The 20,385-nt window shown below is 46.7% G+C and overlaps 1 protein-coding gene across 2 annotated transcripts in view; it reads left to right on the top strand.

Annotated features, from left to right (window-relative positions):
- The window catches only part of LOC139263068 (serine/threonine-protein phosphatase 2A 55 kDa regulatory subunit B beta isoform), a 529,859-nt gene that overhangs the window by 261,670 nt on the left and 247,804 nt on the right, over nucleotides 1–20,385 (top strand). Inside the window, exon 1 of one of the 2 annotated variants that reach the window (XM_070878607.1) lies at nucleotides 17,672–17,838. The exons of the other annotated variant lie outside the window; for it this stretch is intronic. Within the exon in view, the coding sequence (XP_070734708.1) occupies nucleotides 17,769–17,838 (70 nt within the window). The 5' untranslated portion in view covers nucleotides 17,672–17,768. Of the gene's footprint in view, nucleotides 1–17,671; nucleotides 17,839–20,385 lie in introns of those variants that run through there. 2 annotated transcript variants of the gene reach the window in all.

The raw sequence follows: 20,385 nt of genomic DNA, 5'->3' as shown, positions 1-20,385 counted from the left end.
TCTCAGGGCAATAAAGGATTGACAATAAATGTCACCATGCCAGCGTCACCCACATCCGGAGTATTTTAAACTGTGGGTTACTGAGAAGTTGCCCACTTCCTGACAGTCATCTCATTGATCACTTTGCTCTTATGCAAGGTGGATGGGGAAGAAACATCAATTCTTGACCCTATTGTTTCAGGGACATGACCAGGCCAAACTCTGAAGTTCAGACAAAAGTGTTGATAGAGGGGTCTGCACCCAAAAAATTAATCCTTCTCTCTTACCCCCGATGCTGCCCGCCCCGCTGTGGGGGGTTTCAGCATTTCCTGTCTTTGTTTCAGATTTCCACTGTCATGTATTCAACTGTCATTGTAACCCATGTATAAACTGACCTAAGTTGTGCACTGTGAGAACACTGACCACAAGGTGGTGAACTTGTGGGGGACACTCCTAACCTGGACTTTCAGGAATAAAAGGGGAAGCTCCACCCACCTCCTTCACTTCAGTGCTGGAGATAAAGGTTACTGGTCACAGAGTGACCTTCTCTCAAGTACGGGCCTCGTGTGCATTTGTACTGCATAGTAAGGACATATTATTGGTGACGAGAAACTGGGATTAAAACCAAGCGAGCATGGCCACTAGCAGCACAAACGAGAGGTACTGTGTTGGTGATGATTGGGACGATTTTACTGAGAGACTACAGCAAAGTTTCGTCACTAAGGAATGGTTGGGACAGGATTCGGACGACAAACGCAGGGCTCATCTCCTGACGGTTTATGGATCCAGAACGTACTCCCTGATGAAAGATCTTCTAGCGCCAGAGAAGCCGGCAGACAAGATGTTCGAAGAGCTCAGTAAGTTGATCGGAGAACACCTTAAACCGGCGAGCAGTATGCACATGGCGAGACACCGGTTTTACATGAACTGGAATATTAGGTCCATCATTGAAACACCTCATCCTTTTTTGGTGTGGAAGCAAGTCATCCTCGTTTCAAGGGACTGTCTATGATGATGATACAGTAGACACCTCAAATCGCTGGAGAAATACCACCAACGATGTCTCCGCAAGATCCTGCAAATCCCCATGGAGGACAGATGCACCAACAAGCATATAATAGCATATTAAAAAGAAAGACTTGAAAGACTTGCATTTATATAGCGCTTTTGACGACCACTGGACATCTCAAAGCGATTTGCAGCCAATGAACCACACTCCAAAAGTATTTCATTGGCCGTAAAGCGCTTTGACATTAAGTACCATCAAAGGCTAGGGGGAGGTGGCTGAGATTTTTTCTTGTTGGAGATGGTCATTGCCCGGTACTTGTCTCCAAAGCCTGATTGTTACCCAGGTCTGCTGTAGGCCGGCATGCACTGCCTCATTATCGGAGGAGCTGTGAAAGGAGTTGAGCATTGTCAAATTGTCAGCGAACAACTCAGGCCTGACCTGGGTTATGTTTCATGCAAGACTAAATGCCTGAAATGGAAAATATTCCATTCCTCAGCACCAACATCCCTGACAAAATCAAAAGTGCAACTAGAACAAGTCCGAGGAATAAGGAGGAGCACAGAGACTGAGGTGACAGGGATTGGAATATTTTCCGAACCATTATTTGTTTCAGTTTTTCTTTCATTTTCAATGAGCAACAGATAAAAGAAATGTTGTTGCTTGCTCATTAAACAGACAGCCGTATCAAGTAAAAGACTATTTACATGACGTCCTCTAAGAAATGAGAGGGCGACATTAGCCCCGCATATAGCATGCAAATTAAACAGAGCTGACAGACTCACTGCACTTTCACAGCTGGCATGGAAACCTGGCCATGGGCTCACTCCTGTTAATATGCATATCACGGAAATAGAGATGTGTCTGTGAGCTCAACACCACATCCAAAAACCTTTACATTTCCTAGTGAGATCTGTTATGTCTGCAATGTACTTATGAATGACTCCATGAGGCAATGTGTTGTACGCAATCTGTAGTGACCTTGGTCCTTTATTCCAAACTCCAGAGTGAGGCAGCCGCATGGTGGCTGCCCTTTTATACAGCCCCTGCCATCAGGGCAGGAAACCCCGGTCTCCACTAGTTGCACCCTCTAATGGTGCCAGCATGTATATACATAGTGTAAACCTTATTGATAGTGTAAACCTTATTGATAGTGCATCAGGTAAACAAGTCTCCATCTTATGCAACTATACAGTGACTACACAGAGAGTATCTATAATCTGCATATATAACATCACTCTTCCCCCAAGTCCTTTGTGCCAATTACCTTTGCACAATGTGCTCTGGCTTAGCTCTCCCCAGACATAAATGCCCAATAGCCCTTGCACCTTGGCTGTGCTTTGGCTTGGCCGTCCCCCCCCCCCCACAACGAGATCATAAAACTGGCCCGTTACATTAACATACAGGATCAGACACAGTGCAAGTACAAAGAAAGGAAGAAAAAAAATATTTTTTTTTACAGTTTGTATCGTAACACCTTGGTTCAGTGACTTACATTCGTTACATTTTACGGTCGTGCACCAGGATTGGGTAGATTGCATTCATGGTTCAGTCATGGTCAGTACTGAGGTAGCAGTACAGGTATGCGAGGACGCGAGTTCCAGAGGAACCGCGCGGGGTCCTAGTTGCAGCGCCCTCTGCTAGTAGAGTAGACTTGGTTCGCTCACCTTGCCAGGACTCAGGGCCTTTGCCTTTGCCTAGTGGTGGGCAGAGCCACAGATGTATGTGGCCTCCCTGTCCTCCTTTGCGGGCTGCAGAGTCTTCTGCCTGCTCTCTAACAGTGTTGGGAACCTGGCTGTTCCAGGTCCCGTTTGGGGAACTCGTTGGTTCTGACCTTTCGCTCCCGGACATGGCCGAGGTAGTGACTGGGTCTGGGGGCTGCACCGTCTCCACCCGGGTGGTGGGCAAAGGCGGCCGACTGCGCGTATTGGCGCCATTTTCGTTTTCAGGTCCGTGGCGAATAGTGCCATCGGGTGTCTGCAGCATGGGATAGACCTGGGGCAGGGTATCAGGATCAGCGCCTTTACCCTCCTGAATTTGCTCGCTTGCTACTTTTGGGGACACTCTACTCCCGACATCTCGCAACAACATTTTGTTCTTTACATTCTTAATCGGTTCGTTACATTGATTGCCATGCGTACAATGTCTCTTAAGTACAGTTGGTTGCAGGTCTCCTTTAAGAGAACCCTGCCACGCCACACTGCACCTTGCTGCAACAGGGACGCCATCTTGCCTCTGTCCTTGAGGTCGACTGCTCTGATCCTTCTCTCCTGTGATTCTGGCACAAAAGCTGGAAGAGTGCCTGTGAATTCGATCTTCCTCCCCAGAAGTCCTACCACTGGAGCCGGGAAGGTACTTTTAGGTCATTCCGGTTGGATCATTGCCACACAGTCTGATGGACGGTCTGTGCCTCAGGTACTGCACTGGTCTGTTCACTGGTGCCTGACCCAAGCGAAAGTGAGGTTTTGCTCTGCCTCTGAGCACAGGGGACATCGATTGCTGGAGTGAAGAGGTCCTCCCAGTTCCACTGGATCCTCCCCATCCTCCCCATCCACCTTCTTCCGAGTAGCATTGGACCATCACCTGCAACAATCCACAGAGGTAACTTGTGCACCACGCCATTATGGATTGCACTTACGTCCGCACTACCAAGGACTGGGATCAGCTTTTTTGGTGTAGGTGCGCAACTTTTCCTGTACTGGAACCAGCTCAGTTCGTTTTTCATTCCATAGCCTCTCAGAGGCATCCTGGCTCATCACTGACTGGCTCGCTCCCGTGTCCACGTCCATGAAGACTGGAACGCCGTTTATCTCTACTTCCATCTTCACTGTAGGACAATCGGTGGTGCAGGTATATACTCCATACACTTTTTCTTGGGGCTGAGCTGCCTCTCTGGCCAAATCATCATACTCCCTGCTGGATTCAAAGTCAGCTACCGACTCCTCTGCTAGACGGTGAGTCGTATTTCGTTTACACATACACTGGAGGTAGCCCTTCGTGTTACTGGCTTTGCATACGTACTCAGTAAACTGACACTGGTGAACCCTATGGTTTCCTCCGCAACGCCAGCATGGTGCTACTCGATTAGCACCCCTTGGCGGACTCTGAGTTCTGGAACCCTGAGGTCTGTGCTCTCTGCCCTGGGCAGAGCCACGTTCTACAGTCTTGCCTGTGAAAGGCACCATTCTGTGTACAGTACTTGCCGGGTTTGATTCCACAGGATGAATAATTTTCTTGGAGCTGCAGGTCGAGGTCATGAATGCCTAACTGACGCTGATGGCCTTCTGCAGGTTGACTGTGGTGTGGGATAATAGCTTGTGAAGGAGGAACTCGTGACCAATTCCTATAACGAAGATGCCTCGCAATGCTTCGTTGAGGTGCGTGCCAAAATCACACGGTGCTGCAAGTCTCCTGAGGTCAGCAGCATATTAACTCTCAGGTCTGCGGTGAGTGTAGTATCTGTGCCTGGCCGTGAGGATGCTCTCTTTTGGTTTTAGTTGGTCGCGAATTAGTTCAGTCAGCTCATCGTATGTCTTATCCTTGGCCTTCATGGGTACCAGCAAGTCCCTGACGAGGCGGTAGACCTCGGCCCCACAACTGGTCAGCAGTATAGCCTTGTGCTTCTCCGCCAATGTGTCCGTCTCCCCTGCCAGGTCGTTTGCCATGAAATATAGCTCGAGCCTTTCCGTGAAGGCATCCCAATCATCACCCTCTGCAAAGTCTTTTAGTGTACCAAAGGTAGCCATAATCGCGTGAAAGTTCATATTCTCGTTGCCAGTTGTTATGTCTGTAATGTACTTATGAATGACTCCATGAGGCATTGTGTTGTACTCAAACTGTAGTGACCTTGGTCCTTTATTCCAAACTCCAGAGTGAGGCAGCCGCATGGTGGTTGTCCTTTTATACAGCCCCTGCCACCAGTGGCAGGAAACCGTGGTCTCCACCAGTTGCACCCTCTAGTGGTGCCAGCATGTATATACACTGTGTAAACCTTATTGAAAGTGCATCAGGTAAACAAGTCTCCATCTTATGCAACTATACAATGACGCTACAGAGAGTATATCTATAGTCTGCATATATAACAAGATCAGTCTACATAGTTTGTAGTAACCTCTTCCAGCCCTACAACCTCCCGAGATCTCTGCACTCCTGTAAATCTGGCCTCTTACGCACCCTCAATTTTCATCGCTCCACCATTGCCTTCAGCTGCCTAGACTTTTAACTTTAGAATTCCCTCATAAACCTCTCCGCCTCGCGACCTCTCTCTCTCCTTTTAAAAAACTCCTTAAAATCTACATCTTTGACCAAGGTCACCTGTCCTACTATCTGCTTATGTGGCTTGTGTCAAACTTTATTTCATAACAGCAACAACTTGTATTTATATAGCGCCTTTAATGTAGTAAAACGTCCCAAGGTGCTTCACAGGGGTATTATAAGACAAACAATTTGACACCTAGCTACATAAGGAGAAATTAGGACAGATAACCAAAAGCTTGGTCAAAGAGGTAGATTTTAAAGAGCATCTTAAAGGAGGAAAGAGAGTTGGCAGAGTAGTTTCGGCAGGGAGTTCCAGAGCTTAGGGCCTAGGCAACAGAAGACACGGCCATTAATGGTTGAGCGATTATTATCAGGGATGAGAATTAGAGGAGTGCAGATATCTCGCGGGGGCGGGGATGGAGAAGATTACAGAGATAGGAAGGGGTGAGGACTTGGAGGGATTTGAAAACAAGGATGAAAATTTTGACATCGAGGCATTCCTTAACCGGGAGCCAATGTAGCTCAGAGAACACCGGGGTGATGGGTGAACGGGACTTGGTGCGTGTTAGGACACGGGCAGCCGAGGTTTGAATTACTTCAAGATTACGTAGGATAGAATGTGGGAGGCCAGCCAGGAGTAGAATCATAGAAATTTACAGCCTGGAAGGGGGCTATTTCGGCCCACTGTGCCCGCGCCGGCCAACAAAGAGCTATCCAGCATAATCCCAATTTTCCAGCTCTTGTTCCGTAGCCCTATAGGTTACGGCACTTCAAGTGCACAACCAAGTACTTTTAAAATGTGGTGAGGGTTTCTGCCTCTACCACCCTTTCAGGCAGTGAGTCCCAGACCCCCACCACCCTCTGGGTAAATACATTTCTCCTCAAATCCCCTTTAAACTTTCTATCAATTACTTTAAATCCATGCCCCTTGGTTATTGACCCCTCTGCTAAGGGAATTAGGCCCTTTCTATCCACTCTATCTAGGCTCCTCATAATTTTATATACTTCAATAAGGTCTCCTCTCAGCCTCCTCTGTTCCAAAGAAAACAAACCCAGCCTATCCAATCTTTCCTCATAGCTAAAATTCTCCAGGCCATGCAACATCCTCGTAAATCTCCTCTGAACTTTCTCTGGTGTAATCACATCTTTCCTGTAACGTGGTGACCATAACTGCACGCAATACTCTAGCTGTGGCCGAGCTAGTGTTTTATACAGTTCAAGCATAATCTCCCTGCTCTTATTCTATGCCTCAGCTAATAAAGGCAAGTATTCCATATGCCTTCTTAACCACTTTATCTACCTGGCCTGCTATCTTGAGGGATCTGTGGACATGTACACCAAGTCCCTTTGTTCCTCTATGCTTCTCAGTGTCCTATCATTTAATGTGTATTCCCTTGCCTTGTCAGCCCTCCCCAAATTCATTACCTCACACTTCTCCAGTTTAATTTCCATTTGCCACTGTTCTGCCCACTTGACCAGTTCATTGATATCTTCCTGCAGTCTACAGCTTTCTTCTTCATTATCAACCACAGGGATCATGGACTATGTTCAGCAGGCAGCTCAAAATACTGGAGAAGTACACCAACACTGCCTCCACAAGATCCTGCAAATCTATTGGCAGGGTAGGCGCACCAATGTCAGAACACTGCCTTCACAAGATCCTGCAAATCTATTGGCAGGGTAGGTGCACCAATTCAGTGTCCTCACTCAGGCCAGCATCGAAGCGCTGACCACGCTCAATCAGCTCCACTGGACGGGCCACATTGTCTGCATGCCGGACACGAGACTCCCAAAACAAGTGCTCTACTCAGAGCTCCAACACGGCAAACGAGCCCCAGGTGGGCAGAGGAAACGCTTCAAGGACACCTTCAAAGCCTCCTTGAAAAGATGTAACATCTCCACCAACACCTGGGATCCCTGGCCCTTGACCGCCCAAAGTGGAGGGAAAAGCATTCGGGAAGGTACTGTACACCTTGAGTCTATTCGCCAAGAGCAAGCTGAAGCCAAGCGTTGACAGTGGAAGAAGTGTACTGCAACCCAGGCATCCCACCTACTCGTTCCTTCAACTACTGTTTGCCCCACCTGTGGCAGAAACTGTAGGTCCTGCATTGGACTCCTCCGTCACCTGAGAACTCATTTTTAGTGTGGAAGCAAGTCATCCTCGACTCTGAGGGACCGCCTATGATGATCAACCACACAGCTGATTTTAGTATCATCTGCAAACTTCTTAATCATACCCCCTACATTCAACTCTAAATTATTGATATATACCACAAAAAACAAGTGACCTAGTACTGAGCCCAGCAAGGGACCAAATACTGAGTGCATTGGAATAGTCCTGTGAAGCGCTTTAGGATGTTTTACGACATTAAAAGCACTATATAAATGCAATTTGTTGTTGTTGTGGTCACTGTCCTCCAGAGGTACTATGACTTCCATGTCATGTATGACTTCCATTACATTAATGATTTAGATGAAGGAATTGAGTGTAATATCTCCAAGTTTGCAGACGACACTAAGCTGGGTGGCAGTGTGAGCTGTGAGGAGGACGCTAAAAGGCTGCAGGGTGACTTGGACAGGTTAGGTGAGTGGGCAAATGTATGGCAGATGCAGTATAAGGTAGATAAATGTGAGGTTATCCACTTTGGGGGCAAACACACGAAGGCAGAATATTATCTGAATGGTGGCAGATTAGGAAAGGGGGAGGTGCAACGAGACCTGGGTGTCATGGTTCATCAGTCATTGAAAGTTGGCATGCAGGTACAGCAGGCGGTGAAGAAGGCAAATGGTATGTTGGCCTTCATAGCTAGGGGATTTGAGTATAGGAGCAGGGAGGTCTTACTGCAGTTGTACAGGGCCTTGGTGAGGTCTCACCTGAAATATTATGTTCAGTTTTGGTCTCCTAATCTGAGGAAGGACGTTCTTGCTATTGAGGGAGTGCAGCGAACGTTCACCAGACTGATTCCCGTGATGGTGGGACTGACATATGAGGAGAGACTGGATCAACTGGGCCTTTATACACTGGAGTTTAAAAGGATGAGAGGAGATCTCATAGAAACTTACAAGATTCTGATGGGACTGGACAGGTTAGATGCGGGAAGAATGTTCCCGATGATGGGGAAGTCCAGAACCAGGGGACACAGTCTTAGGATAAGGGGTAGGCCATTTAGGACTGAGATGAGGAGAAACTTCTTCACTCAGAGTTGTTAACCTGTGGAATTCCCTACCGCAGAGAGTTGTTGATGCCAGTTCATTGGATATATTCAAGAGGGAGTTAGATTTTTTTTGTGGCTAAAGGGATCAAGGGGTATGGAGAGAAAGCAGGAAAGAGGGAATGATCAGCCATGATCTTATTGAATGGTGGTGCAGGCTCAAAGGGCCAAATGGCCTGCTCCTACACCTATTTTCTATGTTTCCATGTTTCGATGTACATCTTTTAAGCTTTCTAAGAATGCCAGATCAAGATGACCGTAGACTCTTATGACGCTCTTGGCACACTAGCTGAAGAAGCAGTCATACATAATATTTGTCAACTGTCACTCTCAACCAGTTGGGCCCCCCAAGTTTATATTGGGATGATTGAAGTCTGCCATTAAAATAACTTTCCTGTTCTCGCATATTCTACCTATCTCTGTCTCGAGCAAATCATCCTCATCCTTCTTCTGATCAGGGGTTCCATAGTTATTACAGTTCCTAATGCTGTAACAGATGCCAGTTCCAGAATCTTTTTCTAAAGCTAGCACACATGTATATACATCTTACTGTAGATTTGCCTCCTCTTGTATTCCCCAATCTGCCTCTTCCTAGTCTCTGATTAATATGCGCTTCTCTGATAAAGGTATAAGTAAAAAAACAGGATGAGGTCCTACAAGCTGAATTTAGGGAGCTAGGAGTTTAAAAAGTAGGACTTCAATGGTAGTAATCTCAGGATTGCTACCAGTGCCACATGCTAATCAGAATAGAAATAGCAGGATAGTTAAGATGCATACGTGGCTTGAGGAATGGTGCAAGAGGGAGGGATTCAAATTCCTGGGACATTGGAACCAGTTCAAACTGTTACAGGACGGGAGAGTGGCGAGCACCAGGTCCAACTGTCATAGGATGGGAAAGTGGAGAGCACCAGTTCCAACTGTCACAGGACAGAGAGTGGAGACCACTAGTTCAAACTGTCACAGGACGGGAGAGTGGAGAGCACCAGTTCCAACTGTCACAGGATGGGAGAATGGAGAGCACCAGTTCCAACTGTCACAGGACGGGAGAGTGGAGAGCACCAGTTCCAACTGTCACAGGACGGGAGAGTGGAGAGCACCAGTTCCAACTGTCACAGGACGGGAGAGTGGAGAGCACCAGTTCCAACTGTCACAGGATGGGAGAGTGGAGAGCACCAGTTCAAGCTGTCACAGGAGCATCCAGTCGTGCCCCGGTAACTGCCCCCAAAGGAAGTGGAGTGTGGGAAATTGCACTCCGCTTCCATTGAGGGGTGGTAAGGCCAATTCTGCGGCAGGAGCAGGACTTCCACGCTGGGGGCTAAAATTCCCGGCCCCAGAAGGTTACCGCCCCCAAGTTGGGAGCCTGTGCGGGGAGACAGAGGGAAGTTGAGGGGAGACAGGGGCGGGGGATGGAGGGGAGAGTGGTGGAGGTGGGGGGGCGGAGAAACCCAGGGCGGGGGACAAGAGGGGCCACATTACAGCGAAGGTCTGGGCGGGGTGAAGTGTTTTGGAGGGGCGGGCCTGGGGGCTCTGTGCCTCGGTGCGGGGAGTGTTCAGAGTGGGGTGGATGGGTTCACTGCGCAGATGGCGGTTGGTGGATGTGGTGTGGTTGACATCGCGGGGGCGTGGCTCTGGGGTGGCCGGAGCTGGGGGCTCGACATCCGGGGTGTACGGCATTTGGGAAGGATTCTGACGGGATGGGGCGGGTTGGGTGCGGGGGAAGTGTTCCCGGTGTTGGGTGGGTCCGGAGCCGGGGTGGGGGGCACGCTCTTGGGATGGGGGGTAGGCTGTTTGGGGCTTGGATTGGGAGAGACTTCTTCACTCGGGGAGTTGTTGGCCTGTGGGGTTCCCTGCCGCGGAGAGTTGTTGATGCCAGTTCATTGGATGTGTTCGGGAGGGAGTTGGATGTGGTCCTTGCGGCTGGGGGGGTCGGGGGGTGTGGAGGAGGTGTGGGAGGGAGGTGCTGGGGTGGGTGATCAGCCATGATCTTGTTGAATGGCGGTGCAAGCTCGAAGGGCCGAATGGCCTACTCCTGCACCTATTTTCTATGTTTCTATATTTCTATGTTCTGGGGGAGGTGGGACCAGTACAAACCGGACAGTCTGCACCTGGGCAGGACCAGAGCTTGATGTACTAGGGGGAGTGTTTGCTAGTGCTGTTGGGGTGGGTTTAAACTAATATGGCAGGGGGATGGGAATCTATGCAGGGAGACAGAGGGAAATAAAATGGGGGCAGAAGCAAAAGGTAGAAAGGAGATAAGGAAAAGTGGAGGGCAGAGAAATCAAAGGCAAAAATCAAAAAGGGCCACATTACAACATAATTCTAAAAGGACAAAGAGTGTTAAAAAAACAAGCCTGAAGGCTCTGTGTCTCAATGCGAGGAGCATTCGTAATAAAGTGGATGAATTAACTACGCAGATAGCTGTTAACGGATATGATGTAATTGGGATTACGGAGACATGGCTCCAGGGTGACCAAGGCTGGGAACTCAACATCCAGAGGTATTCAATATTCAGGAAGGATAGACAGAAAGGAAAAGGAGGTGGGGTAGCGTTGCTGGTTAAAGAGGAAATTAATGCAATAGTGAGGAAGGACATTAGCTTGGATGATGTGGAATCTGTAGGGGTAGAGCTGCGGAACACCAAAGGGCAGAAAACGCTAATGCGAGTTGTGTACAGACAACCAAACAGTAGTAGTGAGGTTGGGGATGGCATCAAACATGAAATTAAGGATGCGTGCAATAAAGGTACAGCAGTTATCATGGGTGACTTTAATTTACATATAGATTGGGCTAACCAAACTGGTAGCAATACATTGGAGGAGGATTTCCTGGAGTGTATCAGGGATGGTTTTCTAGATCAGTATGTCAAGGAACTAGAGAGCTGGCCATCCTAGACTGGCTGTTGTGTACTGAGAGAGGATTCATTAGCAATCTTGTTGTGCGAGGCCCCTTGGGGAAGAGTGACCATAATATGGTAGAATTCTTCATTAGATGGAAAGTGACCCAGTTAATTCAGAGACTAGGGTACTGAACTTAAAGAAAGGTAACTTCGATGGTATGAGACATGAATTGGCTAGGACACACTGGCAAATGATACTTAAAGAGTTGATGGTGGATAGGCAATGGCAGACATTTAAAGATCACATGGATGAACTTCAACAATTGTACATCCCTGTCTGGCATAAAAATAAAACGGGGACGGTGGCTCAACTGTGGCTAACAAGGGAAATTAGGGATGGTGTTAAATCCAAGGAAGAGGCATATAAATTGTCCAGAAAAAGCAGCAAACCTGAGGACTGGGAGAAATTTAGAATTCAGCATAGGAGGACAGAGGGTTCAATTAGGAGGGGGAAAATAGAGTATGAGAGTAAGCTTGCAGGGAACATAAAAACTGACTGCAAAAGCTTCTATAGATATGTGAAGAGAAAACGATTAGTGAAGACAAATGTAGGTCCCTTGCAGTCAGAATCAGGTGAATATAAAATGGGGAACAAAGAAATGGCAGACCAATTGAACAAATACTTTGGTTCTGTCTTCACTAAGGAAGACACAAATAACCTTCCGGAAATACTAGGGGACCGAGGGTCTAGCGAGAAGGAGGAACTGAAAGAAATCCTTATTAGTCAGGAAATTGTGTTAGGGAAATTGATGGGATTGAAGGCTGATAAATCCCCAGGGCCTGATAGTCTGCATCCCAGAGTACTTAAGGAAGTGGCCCTAGAAATAGTGGATGCATTAGTGGTTTTCCAACATTCTATCAACTCTGGATCCGTTCCTATGGATTGGAGGGTAGCTAATGTAACCCCACTTTTTTAAAAAGGAGGGAGAGAGAAAACAGGGAATTATAGACCGGTTAGCCTGACATCGGTAGTGGGGAAATGTTGGAGTCAATTATTAAAGATGTAATAGCACCGCATTTGGAGAGCAGTGATAGGATCGGTCCAAGTCAGCATGGATTTATGAAAGGGAAATCATGCTTGACAAATCTTCTAGAATTTTTTGAGGATGTAACTGGTAGAGTGGATAAGGGAGAACCAGTGGATATGGTGTATTTGGACTTTCAAAAGGCTTTTGACAAGGTCCCACACAAGAGATTGGTGTGCTTAATTTTGCACATGGTATTGGGGGTAATGTAACGACGTGGATAGAGAACTAGTTTGCAGACAGGAAGCAAAGAGTAGGAATAAACGGGTCCTTTTCAGAATCGCAAGCAGTGACGAGTGGGGTACCGCAAGGTTCACTGCTGGGACCCCAGCTATTTACAATATACATTAATGATTTAGATGAAGAAATTGAATGTAATATCTCCAAGTTTGCAGATGACACTAAGCTGGGTGGCAGTGTGAGCTGTGAGGAGGATGCTAAGAGGCTGCAGGGTGACTTGGACAGGTTAGGTGAGTGGGCAAATGCATGGCAGATGCAGTATAATGTAGATAAATGTGAGGTTATCCACTTTGGTGGCAAAAACAGGAAGGCAGAATATTATCTGAATGGTGACAGATTAGGAAAAGGGGAAGTGCAACGAGACCTGGGTGTAATGGTACATCAGTCATTGAAAGTTGGCATGCAGATACAGCAGGCGGTGAAGAAGGAAAATGGCATGTTGGCCTTAATAGCGAGATGTTTTGAGTATAGGAGCAAGGAGGTCTTACTGCAGTTGTACAAGGCCTTGGTGAGGCCACACCTTGAAGATTGTGTACAGTTTTGGTCTCCTAATCTGAGGAAGGACATTCTTGCTATTGAGGGAGTGCAGCGAAGGTTCACCAGACTGATTCCCAGGATAGCAGGACTGACATATGAAGAAAGACTGGATCGACTAGGCTTATATTCACTGGAATTTAGAAGAATGAGAGGGGATCTCATCGAAGCATATAAGATTCTGACTGGACTGGACAGGTTAGATGCAGAAAGAATGTTCCCGATGTTGGGGAAGTCCAGAACCAGGGGTTACAGTCGAAGGATAAGGGGTAAGCCATTTAGGAGCGAGATGAGGAGAAACTTCTTCACTCGGAGAATTGTGAACCTGTGGAATTCTCTACCACAGAAAATTGTTGAGGCCAGTTCTTTAGATATATTCAAGAGGGAGTTAGTTGTGGCCCTTATGACTAAAGGGATCAAGGGGTTTGGAGTGAAAGCAGGAATGGGGTACTGAAGTTGCATGATCAGCCATGATCATATTGAATGGTGGTGCAGGCTCGAAGGGCCGATAGGCCTACTCCTGCACCTATTTTCTATGTTTCTATGTATCTGTGTCTAAGCCTACCTGTTGACTGTCTTCTACCCTATGGTCGGCCTCATATGGGATCCCCTGACCTGCTTCTCCTCTTCTCCCATCTGCCTAGTTTTCCCTAGAAAAGACTGTGGGGTGACCTGAGTGAGCTCTAAGATTATAAAAGCATTTGATAAGGTTGAAGTAGAGAAGATGCTTCCATTTGTGGGGAGACCAAAACTAGGGGCGACAAGTCCCATTGACGCTACTTGGTTTAAGTGTAGCGGGTTTCTACTGCCCCAGTCCTTTTCATTCTGGAAGGGTTCCCAGTTATTTATGAAAGTAGCATTGTTCCCACTCCATGCTTCCAGCCACTTGTTTACCTCCTCAATTGTTTCGGTGAACTACGCTCCTTTTCCCACTGGGCGCATATATTACTTATGAAAGCTTATGAAAGTAAACTAGCACGAAATATATAAACAGATTGTAAGAGTTTCTACAGGTACATAAAAAGGAAAAGAGTGGCGAAAGTAAATGTTGGTCCCCTGGAGGATGAGACTGGGGAATTAATAATGGAGAACAGGGAAATGGCAGAGACATTGAACAAATATTTTGTATCGGTCTTCACGGTGAAATACACTAAAAACATCGCAATAGTGGATCATCAAGGGACTATAGGGAGGGAGGAACTTAATACAATCACTATCACTAATGAAGTAGTACTCTGTAAAATAATGGGACTAAAGGCGGACAAGTCCCCTGGACCTGATGCCTTACATCCTAGGGTCTTAAGAGAAGTGACTGCAGAGATAGTGGATGCATTGTTGTAATCTACCAAAATTCCCTGGATTCTGGGGTGGTCGCAGCAGATTGGAAAACTGCAAATGTAATGCCCCTATTTAAAAAAGGAGGCAGACAAAAAACAGGAAACTATAGACCAGTTAGTCTAACATCTATCATTGGTGAAATGCTGGAGTCCATTATTAAGGAAGCAGTAGTGGGACATTTGGAAAAGCTTGATTCAAACAAGCAGAGTCAGCATGGTTTTATTAAAGGGACATCATGTTTGACAAATTTGCTGGAGTTCTTTGAGGATGTAATGAACAGGGTGGATAAGGGGAACCAGTGGATGTGGTGTATTTGGATTTACAGAAGGCATTCGATAAGGTGCCACATAAGAGCTTACTGCACAAGATAAAAGCTCACGGGGTTGGGGGTAATATATTAGCATGGATAGAGGATTGGCTCTCAGAAAACAGAGAGTCGGGCTAAATGGGTCATTTTCCATTTGTCATACAGTGACTTGTGGGGTGCCGCAGGGATCGGTGCTGGGTCCTCAACTATTTACAATCTATATTAATGACTTGGATGAAGGGACCAAGTGTAATGTAGCCAAGTTTGCTGATGATACAGAGATGGATGGGAAAGCAAATTTTGAGGAGGACACAAAAAATCTGCAAAGGGATATAGACAGGCAAAGTGAGTGAGCAAAAATTTGGCAGATGGAATATAATGTGAGAAAATGTGAGGTTGTCAACTTTGGCAGAAATAATAGAAAAACAAATTATAAATTAAATGGAGAAAAATTGAAACGTGCTGCAGTACAGAGAGACCTGGGGGTCCTTATGCTTACAGCAAGTAATCAGGAAGACAAATGGAATGTTGGCCTTTATTGCAAGGGGGATAGAATATAAAGGCAAAGAAGTCCTGCTACAACTGTACAGGGTATTGGTGAGGCCAGTTATGGTCTCCGTATTTAAGGAAGGGTACACTTGCATTGGAGGCTGTTCAGAGAAGGTTCACTCGGTTGACTTATGAGGACAGGTTGAGCCTATACACATTGGAGTTCAGAAGAATGAGAGGTTATCTTATTGAAACATATAAGATAATGAGGGGGTTTGACAAGGATGCAGAGAGGATATTTCCATTCATAGGGGAAACTAAAACTAGGGGGCATAGTCTTAAAATAAGGGGACCGCCCATTTAAAACGGAGATGAGGAGAAATTTCTTCTCTGAGGGTTGTAAATCTATGGAATTCTCTGCCCCAGAAAGCTATGGAGGCTGGGTCATTGAATATATTTGAGGCGGAGATAGACAGATTTTTGAGCGATAAGGGAGTAAAGGGTTATGGGGAGCGAGCAGGGAAGTGGAGCTGAGTCCATGATCAGATCAGCCATGATCTTACTGAATGGCGAAGCAGGCTTGAGGGGGCCAAATGGCCTACTCCTGCTCCTATTTCTTATGTTCTTATGTACTCTGCATCCTCTCTTTTTTGAGTTGAGTATATGCTCCGTATATAGGTCATTTTACCCTTTATGGACCTGGGTATCTCTCTGAACCTTTGCTCAGTAAGCACTGATGTAGCTCCAAGTGGGCAGCTCACCATCCTGTAGGTATTGTCCTTCTGACACACATGACTGTCCAAGTTCCTCAGCACAGAGTCATTTTGAAACATAGGAACAGGAGCAGGCCATTCAGCTCCTGTCCTGCCATTCTATTAGGTCATGGCTGGTCTGGATCTTGAGTCCATTGACCTAATTGACCCCGAGCCTCAACAGCATTTTGCAAGTGTGAGTTCCAGATTTCTACTGCCCTTTGTGTGAAGAAGTGCTTCCTGACATTACCCATCAATGACCTAGCTCTAATTTTAAGATTATGTCCCTTGTTCTTGACTCCCCCACCAGAGGAAATAGTTCTATCTACCCTATCAAATCCTTTAATCATCTTACACACCTCAACTGGATCACCCCTTAATCTTCCATACCACCTACCATCAAGGGCGCTAGTCAGCGCCGAGCCTGCGGCCAACATCCCACCATAGGCAATTAGGCTCATACAGCAGTGCCTGATCTCCAGTCGTCTTGGACCCCCTTACCTCTGGACCAAGACCTTACTCAGCTAAGCCCGTGTGGTAGCCGGTGTGCAACGGCCAGCCCACGTTAAAAGAATTCACGCACAGGCATCTTCCACTCCTCTGACTGATACTCAAGGGAACACAAGCCCAGTCTATGCAACCTGTCCTCCTAATTTAACCCTTTGAGCCCCGCTTTCATTCTGATAAACCTGTGCTGTGCCCCCTCCGACTACGTTCTCTCGGTGACCTGCAAACTGTATCTTTGTCCATTTTCTGAGCTACCGATTGCTCTGGGGATCCTATTACCTGCTGCAATGTTGGACAGTGCCCGGTATCTGTTCACTACCATCAGGTTGGAGGTTTAGATCCTCAACTTAATGCCGCCTGCTTTCTTTGGATCTCCTGCTGATTAAGTAGCAATGTTTTTTTTTCTTTTTTTAATGCATGCTCGCTGTGAGCCCAGCTTAGCAGCACGGGCATGGGCAGAGAGAGCAGTTTAAGGCAGCAGCTTCTGCAGCGATGGCGGTGAATTAGCAATCCTCCAGTCTGTTGCTTTTGATTGAATTCTCTCTCTCTCTCTCGCTCTCAACCAACCGCCCCCCCCCCCCCCCCTTACCACTGCAGCTTGGAACCAGTGTGTGTGTGTGTGTGTGAGAGAGAGAGAGAGAGAGTGGTTCTGATGCGGTTGGACACGGCCAAGCTGTATGGGAGGAGCCTGTGCTGATGCAGCATACGGCCCCAGTAGCAGCAGCCTCATGCAGCACTGGAGAGAGGGAGAGGGAGAGGGGATGAACGCAGGAGGTGCTGACGCATTTTCTCTGCCTGAAGTAACTACAGAATTTTAATACCGAGACCCTCTCTCAGATTCCTGCCTGCTTCACACGCACTCGCACCTTTGAAGTGGGCTCTGGGCTGACTGATGCCAGAATTCAACTTTATAACCACTGGAATAATTGATTTTTTTAAAAATTGCGCGTGAAGCTTTTTTTTCCCCCTTATTATTTTAAGAAAAGCCATTCAACAAAAGGACACGCAGTGTGCCAGTCACACCAGAAGCATGTCCTGCTAGTGGGGCTGTTGGGACTGCGGAAGGAGCTATTCGGCCCTGTGTGCGTCTCTTTTTTTCCCCCATCTTTTTTGAAGGCTTGGACTATGTCGCGCCGTGCCAGGCTCTCCCTCCCGTTCCACTAGGGCAATGGGACCGTGGATACCTCTCTGCTTCATTTCCAGTTCTCCAAATAATCCGACCGTAAATGGAGGAGGAGATTGACACCCGCAAAATCAACAACAGTTTTCTACGTGACCATAACTATGCAACTGAAGGTATTTACAGCCATTTAGCCCGGGTTGTCCATTTGTGTGTGTGTGTGTGTATGATATGACTGTCTTGCTCTCTTATTTATATATACCTTCATTGGTATTTTGGACCAATTGGGACCTGCTGCGGAATCAAATGAGAAATGGCTTTGAGAACTGCCTGCTGTTCCAGCACAGCCTTGCCCCGGTACCCACGGAATACAAGTAGAAGGCATAGCACAAGTGTCACTGAGCTAATATCGCAGTGCTGCAGAAACAGGGGACAGGGAATCGGGAAACGAAATCAGTGGTTTCTTTTAAAAATAAAGCAAACCCCTTTGGATATTGGGTCTACCAGAAAATGCAGCTGCTTTTCAGGAGAGCGGGTGGGGAGGCATAGGCTGCTGAAATTGGTGATCCGCAGTTACGCGTGGGATTTCTAAGCACAGGTTGCCGAAATGTCCTCGCTCTTGACATCCTTTACAAGAAGAAAAAAATAAACCCCTTCATTATCTGAAAAGCAAACTGCAGTTATTCCATCAGTACTGGGCGCAGATATCGGGTTATGTAACACGATGAACCCGACTGGCCACTGTCCAGCTGAGATGACATTCAGTATGAATAATTTTTCCATTGCCCTGTAACTGCTCACTGGGCACAAGCTACATTTCAATGCGAGCATTATTTTTTCTCTCTGCAGATTACAAGCTTCATGCAGTTTAAAAAATAAACTGATTTGGGATACACCTTTGCAGATAAATTATACTTCAAAAATACATGTATGTTGTTTCATTAAAGATCTATTAATACCTACAGACTACCCCCCCACCCCGGGCCATGGGGGGAATGATCTGGAGAAAATCCATGGATGGCAGATAAGAGAAATGGTTTGGAGACCAACCTTTTTCCTTTTGTTTAATCGCTTGAAACTTTATTTGCCTTGTATCTTTTAAGGGCAATATTCTGACTTTTGACCTTTACACCTTGACCTCGTGAGCCTGCAAAGCTCGAGATTTTCTGTTCTCTGGCTCAATTGTCCGGTGTCTTTTATTTGAACTCCCATCATTCGATTCAGTGAATGTGTTGATGCATTTTAACTGTCGAGCTGAGCTTTGATTTTTAAAAATCCCATTAAATGTAAAGGAAATTTAATGTTTCCAGATTTCATCAGTGGCCCTGGTGTGGTTCTGAGCAGAATGGGTGAGGGGTGCCTCTAGAGAGCACTGCAGACTTGTTGCCAATGACGATGGTTGTGCTCATGTGAGCAGAAACCCCTCTCGCAGAGCAGCACTTAGAATTGTCTTTAATAGATTGAAACATTATTCTGGAATTTTATTTCCCCTGGCTGACGTGACTGGCCATTTGCAGATACTAAAAACCCCTTATGTTGGTACAGCTTCTGCAGGTAGGCAGAGCAGCAGAAAGATAATGTCAGTTCCGCAATCGAATCAGATTCTCGAGGTTGTGCTCGAGGTGCAGTTAGTGATGAGCTTACATTTCAGGCAAGTACGTTAAGGTATGATCGTTGAAGATGCCAGGAGTACATTTACAGCATAGGACTGGAAAATGGAGCCAAGTACCTGTACATATTGGTGTCACTGTGCCATACATTATTAAAAACCAACATGATTCCCTCCAAATCTGCACACTCATACTCTCCTCATCAATTAAAAATGCAAAAATCTGGAGCTCATTGTTAAGAGTGTACCGTAGCCTCTTCAAAATCTGGAATCATTCTTTGAAGATGTACTGTAATAATTACTGCAGGCTCTTTATGGCACACACTGAGACAAAACCAGGACAGGACTAGGAAGGAATGCTTGCTTGTCTCGTTGAGATACTTCTAGGGGGATGTACAGCATCTCCAGTCCACGGCCCGGGCCACCTGTGTGAATGCTTGGAAAAGATTATGAATCGACGGCTAGGCTTCTCCAGCTCGTTCCCTTTCCTTTTTTTGGCTAGCTCAAAATAATGAGGAATAATTTGTGCGGAAGCAGGGGCGGATGCAGCTATAGGCCTGTGTGGCTGATGGGTCCAATCCCCTGAAGGTACTGACCGTCCAGTTGTCCTGCTACACTTTCGATCAATTTTGTCTATGGGGGTGAGGGTGGCACTCTGTTCCGGGGGAAACTGACACATTTATAAAGGATCTGAAGACTACTCTTAAACTGAGAAAGGAATACAAGTTTATGCTGGCGGAGTTAGGTGAAGAGCATGGGGGAGGAGATGAAGGCTCGTGTGGAGCATAAGCATACGGGAAACTGTTCCCATTGGCAGAAGGGTTGAGAACCAGAGGACACAGATTTAAGATGATTGGCAAAAAAAACAAAGGCGACGTAAGAACAAACTTTTTATGGAACGAGTGGTTAAAATCTGGAATGCACTGCCTGAAAGGGCTGGTGGAGGCAGATTCAATCACTGCTTTCAAAAGGGAAGTGGATAAGTATCTGAAGGAAAAATATTTTCAGGGCTACGGGGAAAGGGCGGGGGAGTGAGACTAGCAGAAGTGCTCTTGCAGAGAGCCGGCACGGGCCGAATGGCCGCCTTCTGTGCTGTAACCATTCTATGAAGCGC

Source organism: Pristiophorus japonicus, chromosome 4 (genome assembly GCF_044704955.1).
Source record: "Pristiophorus japonicus isolate sPriJap1 chromosome 4, sPriJap1.hap1, whole genome shotgun sequence".
NCBI lineage: Eukaryota > Metazoa > Chordata > Chondrichthyes > Pristiophoridae > Pristiophorus > Pristiophorus japonicus.
The sequence above is the reverse complement of the archived record's forward strand: the minus strand, read 5'-3'. Positions and strand labels throughout refer to the sequence as shown.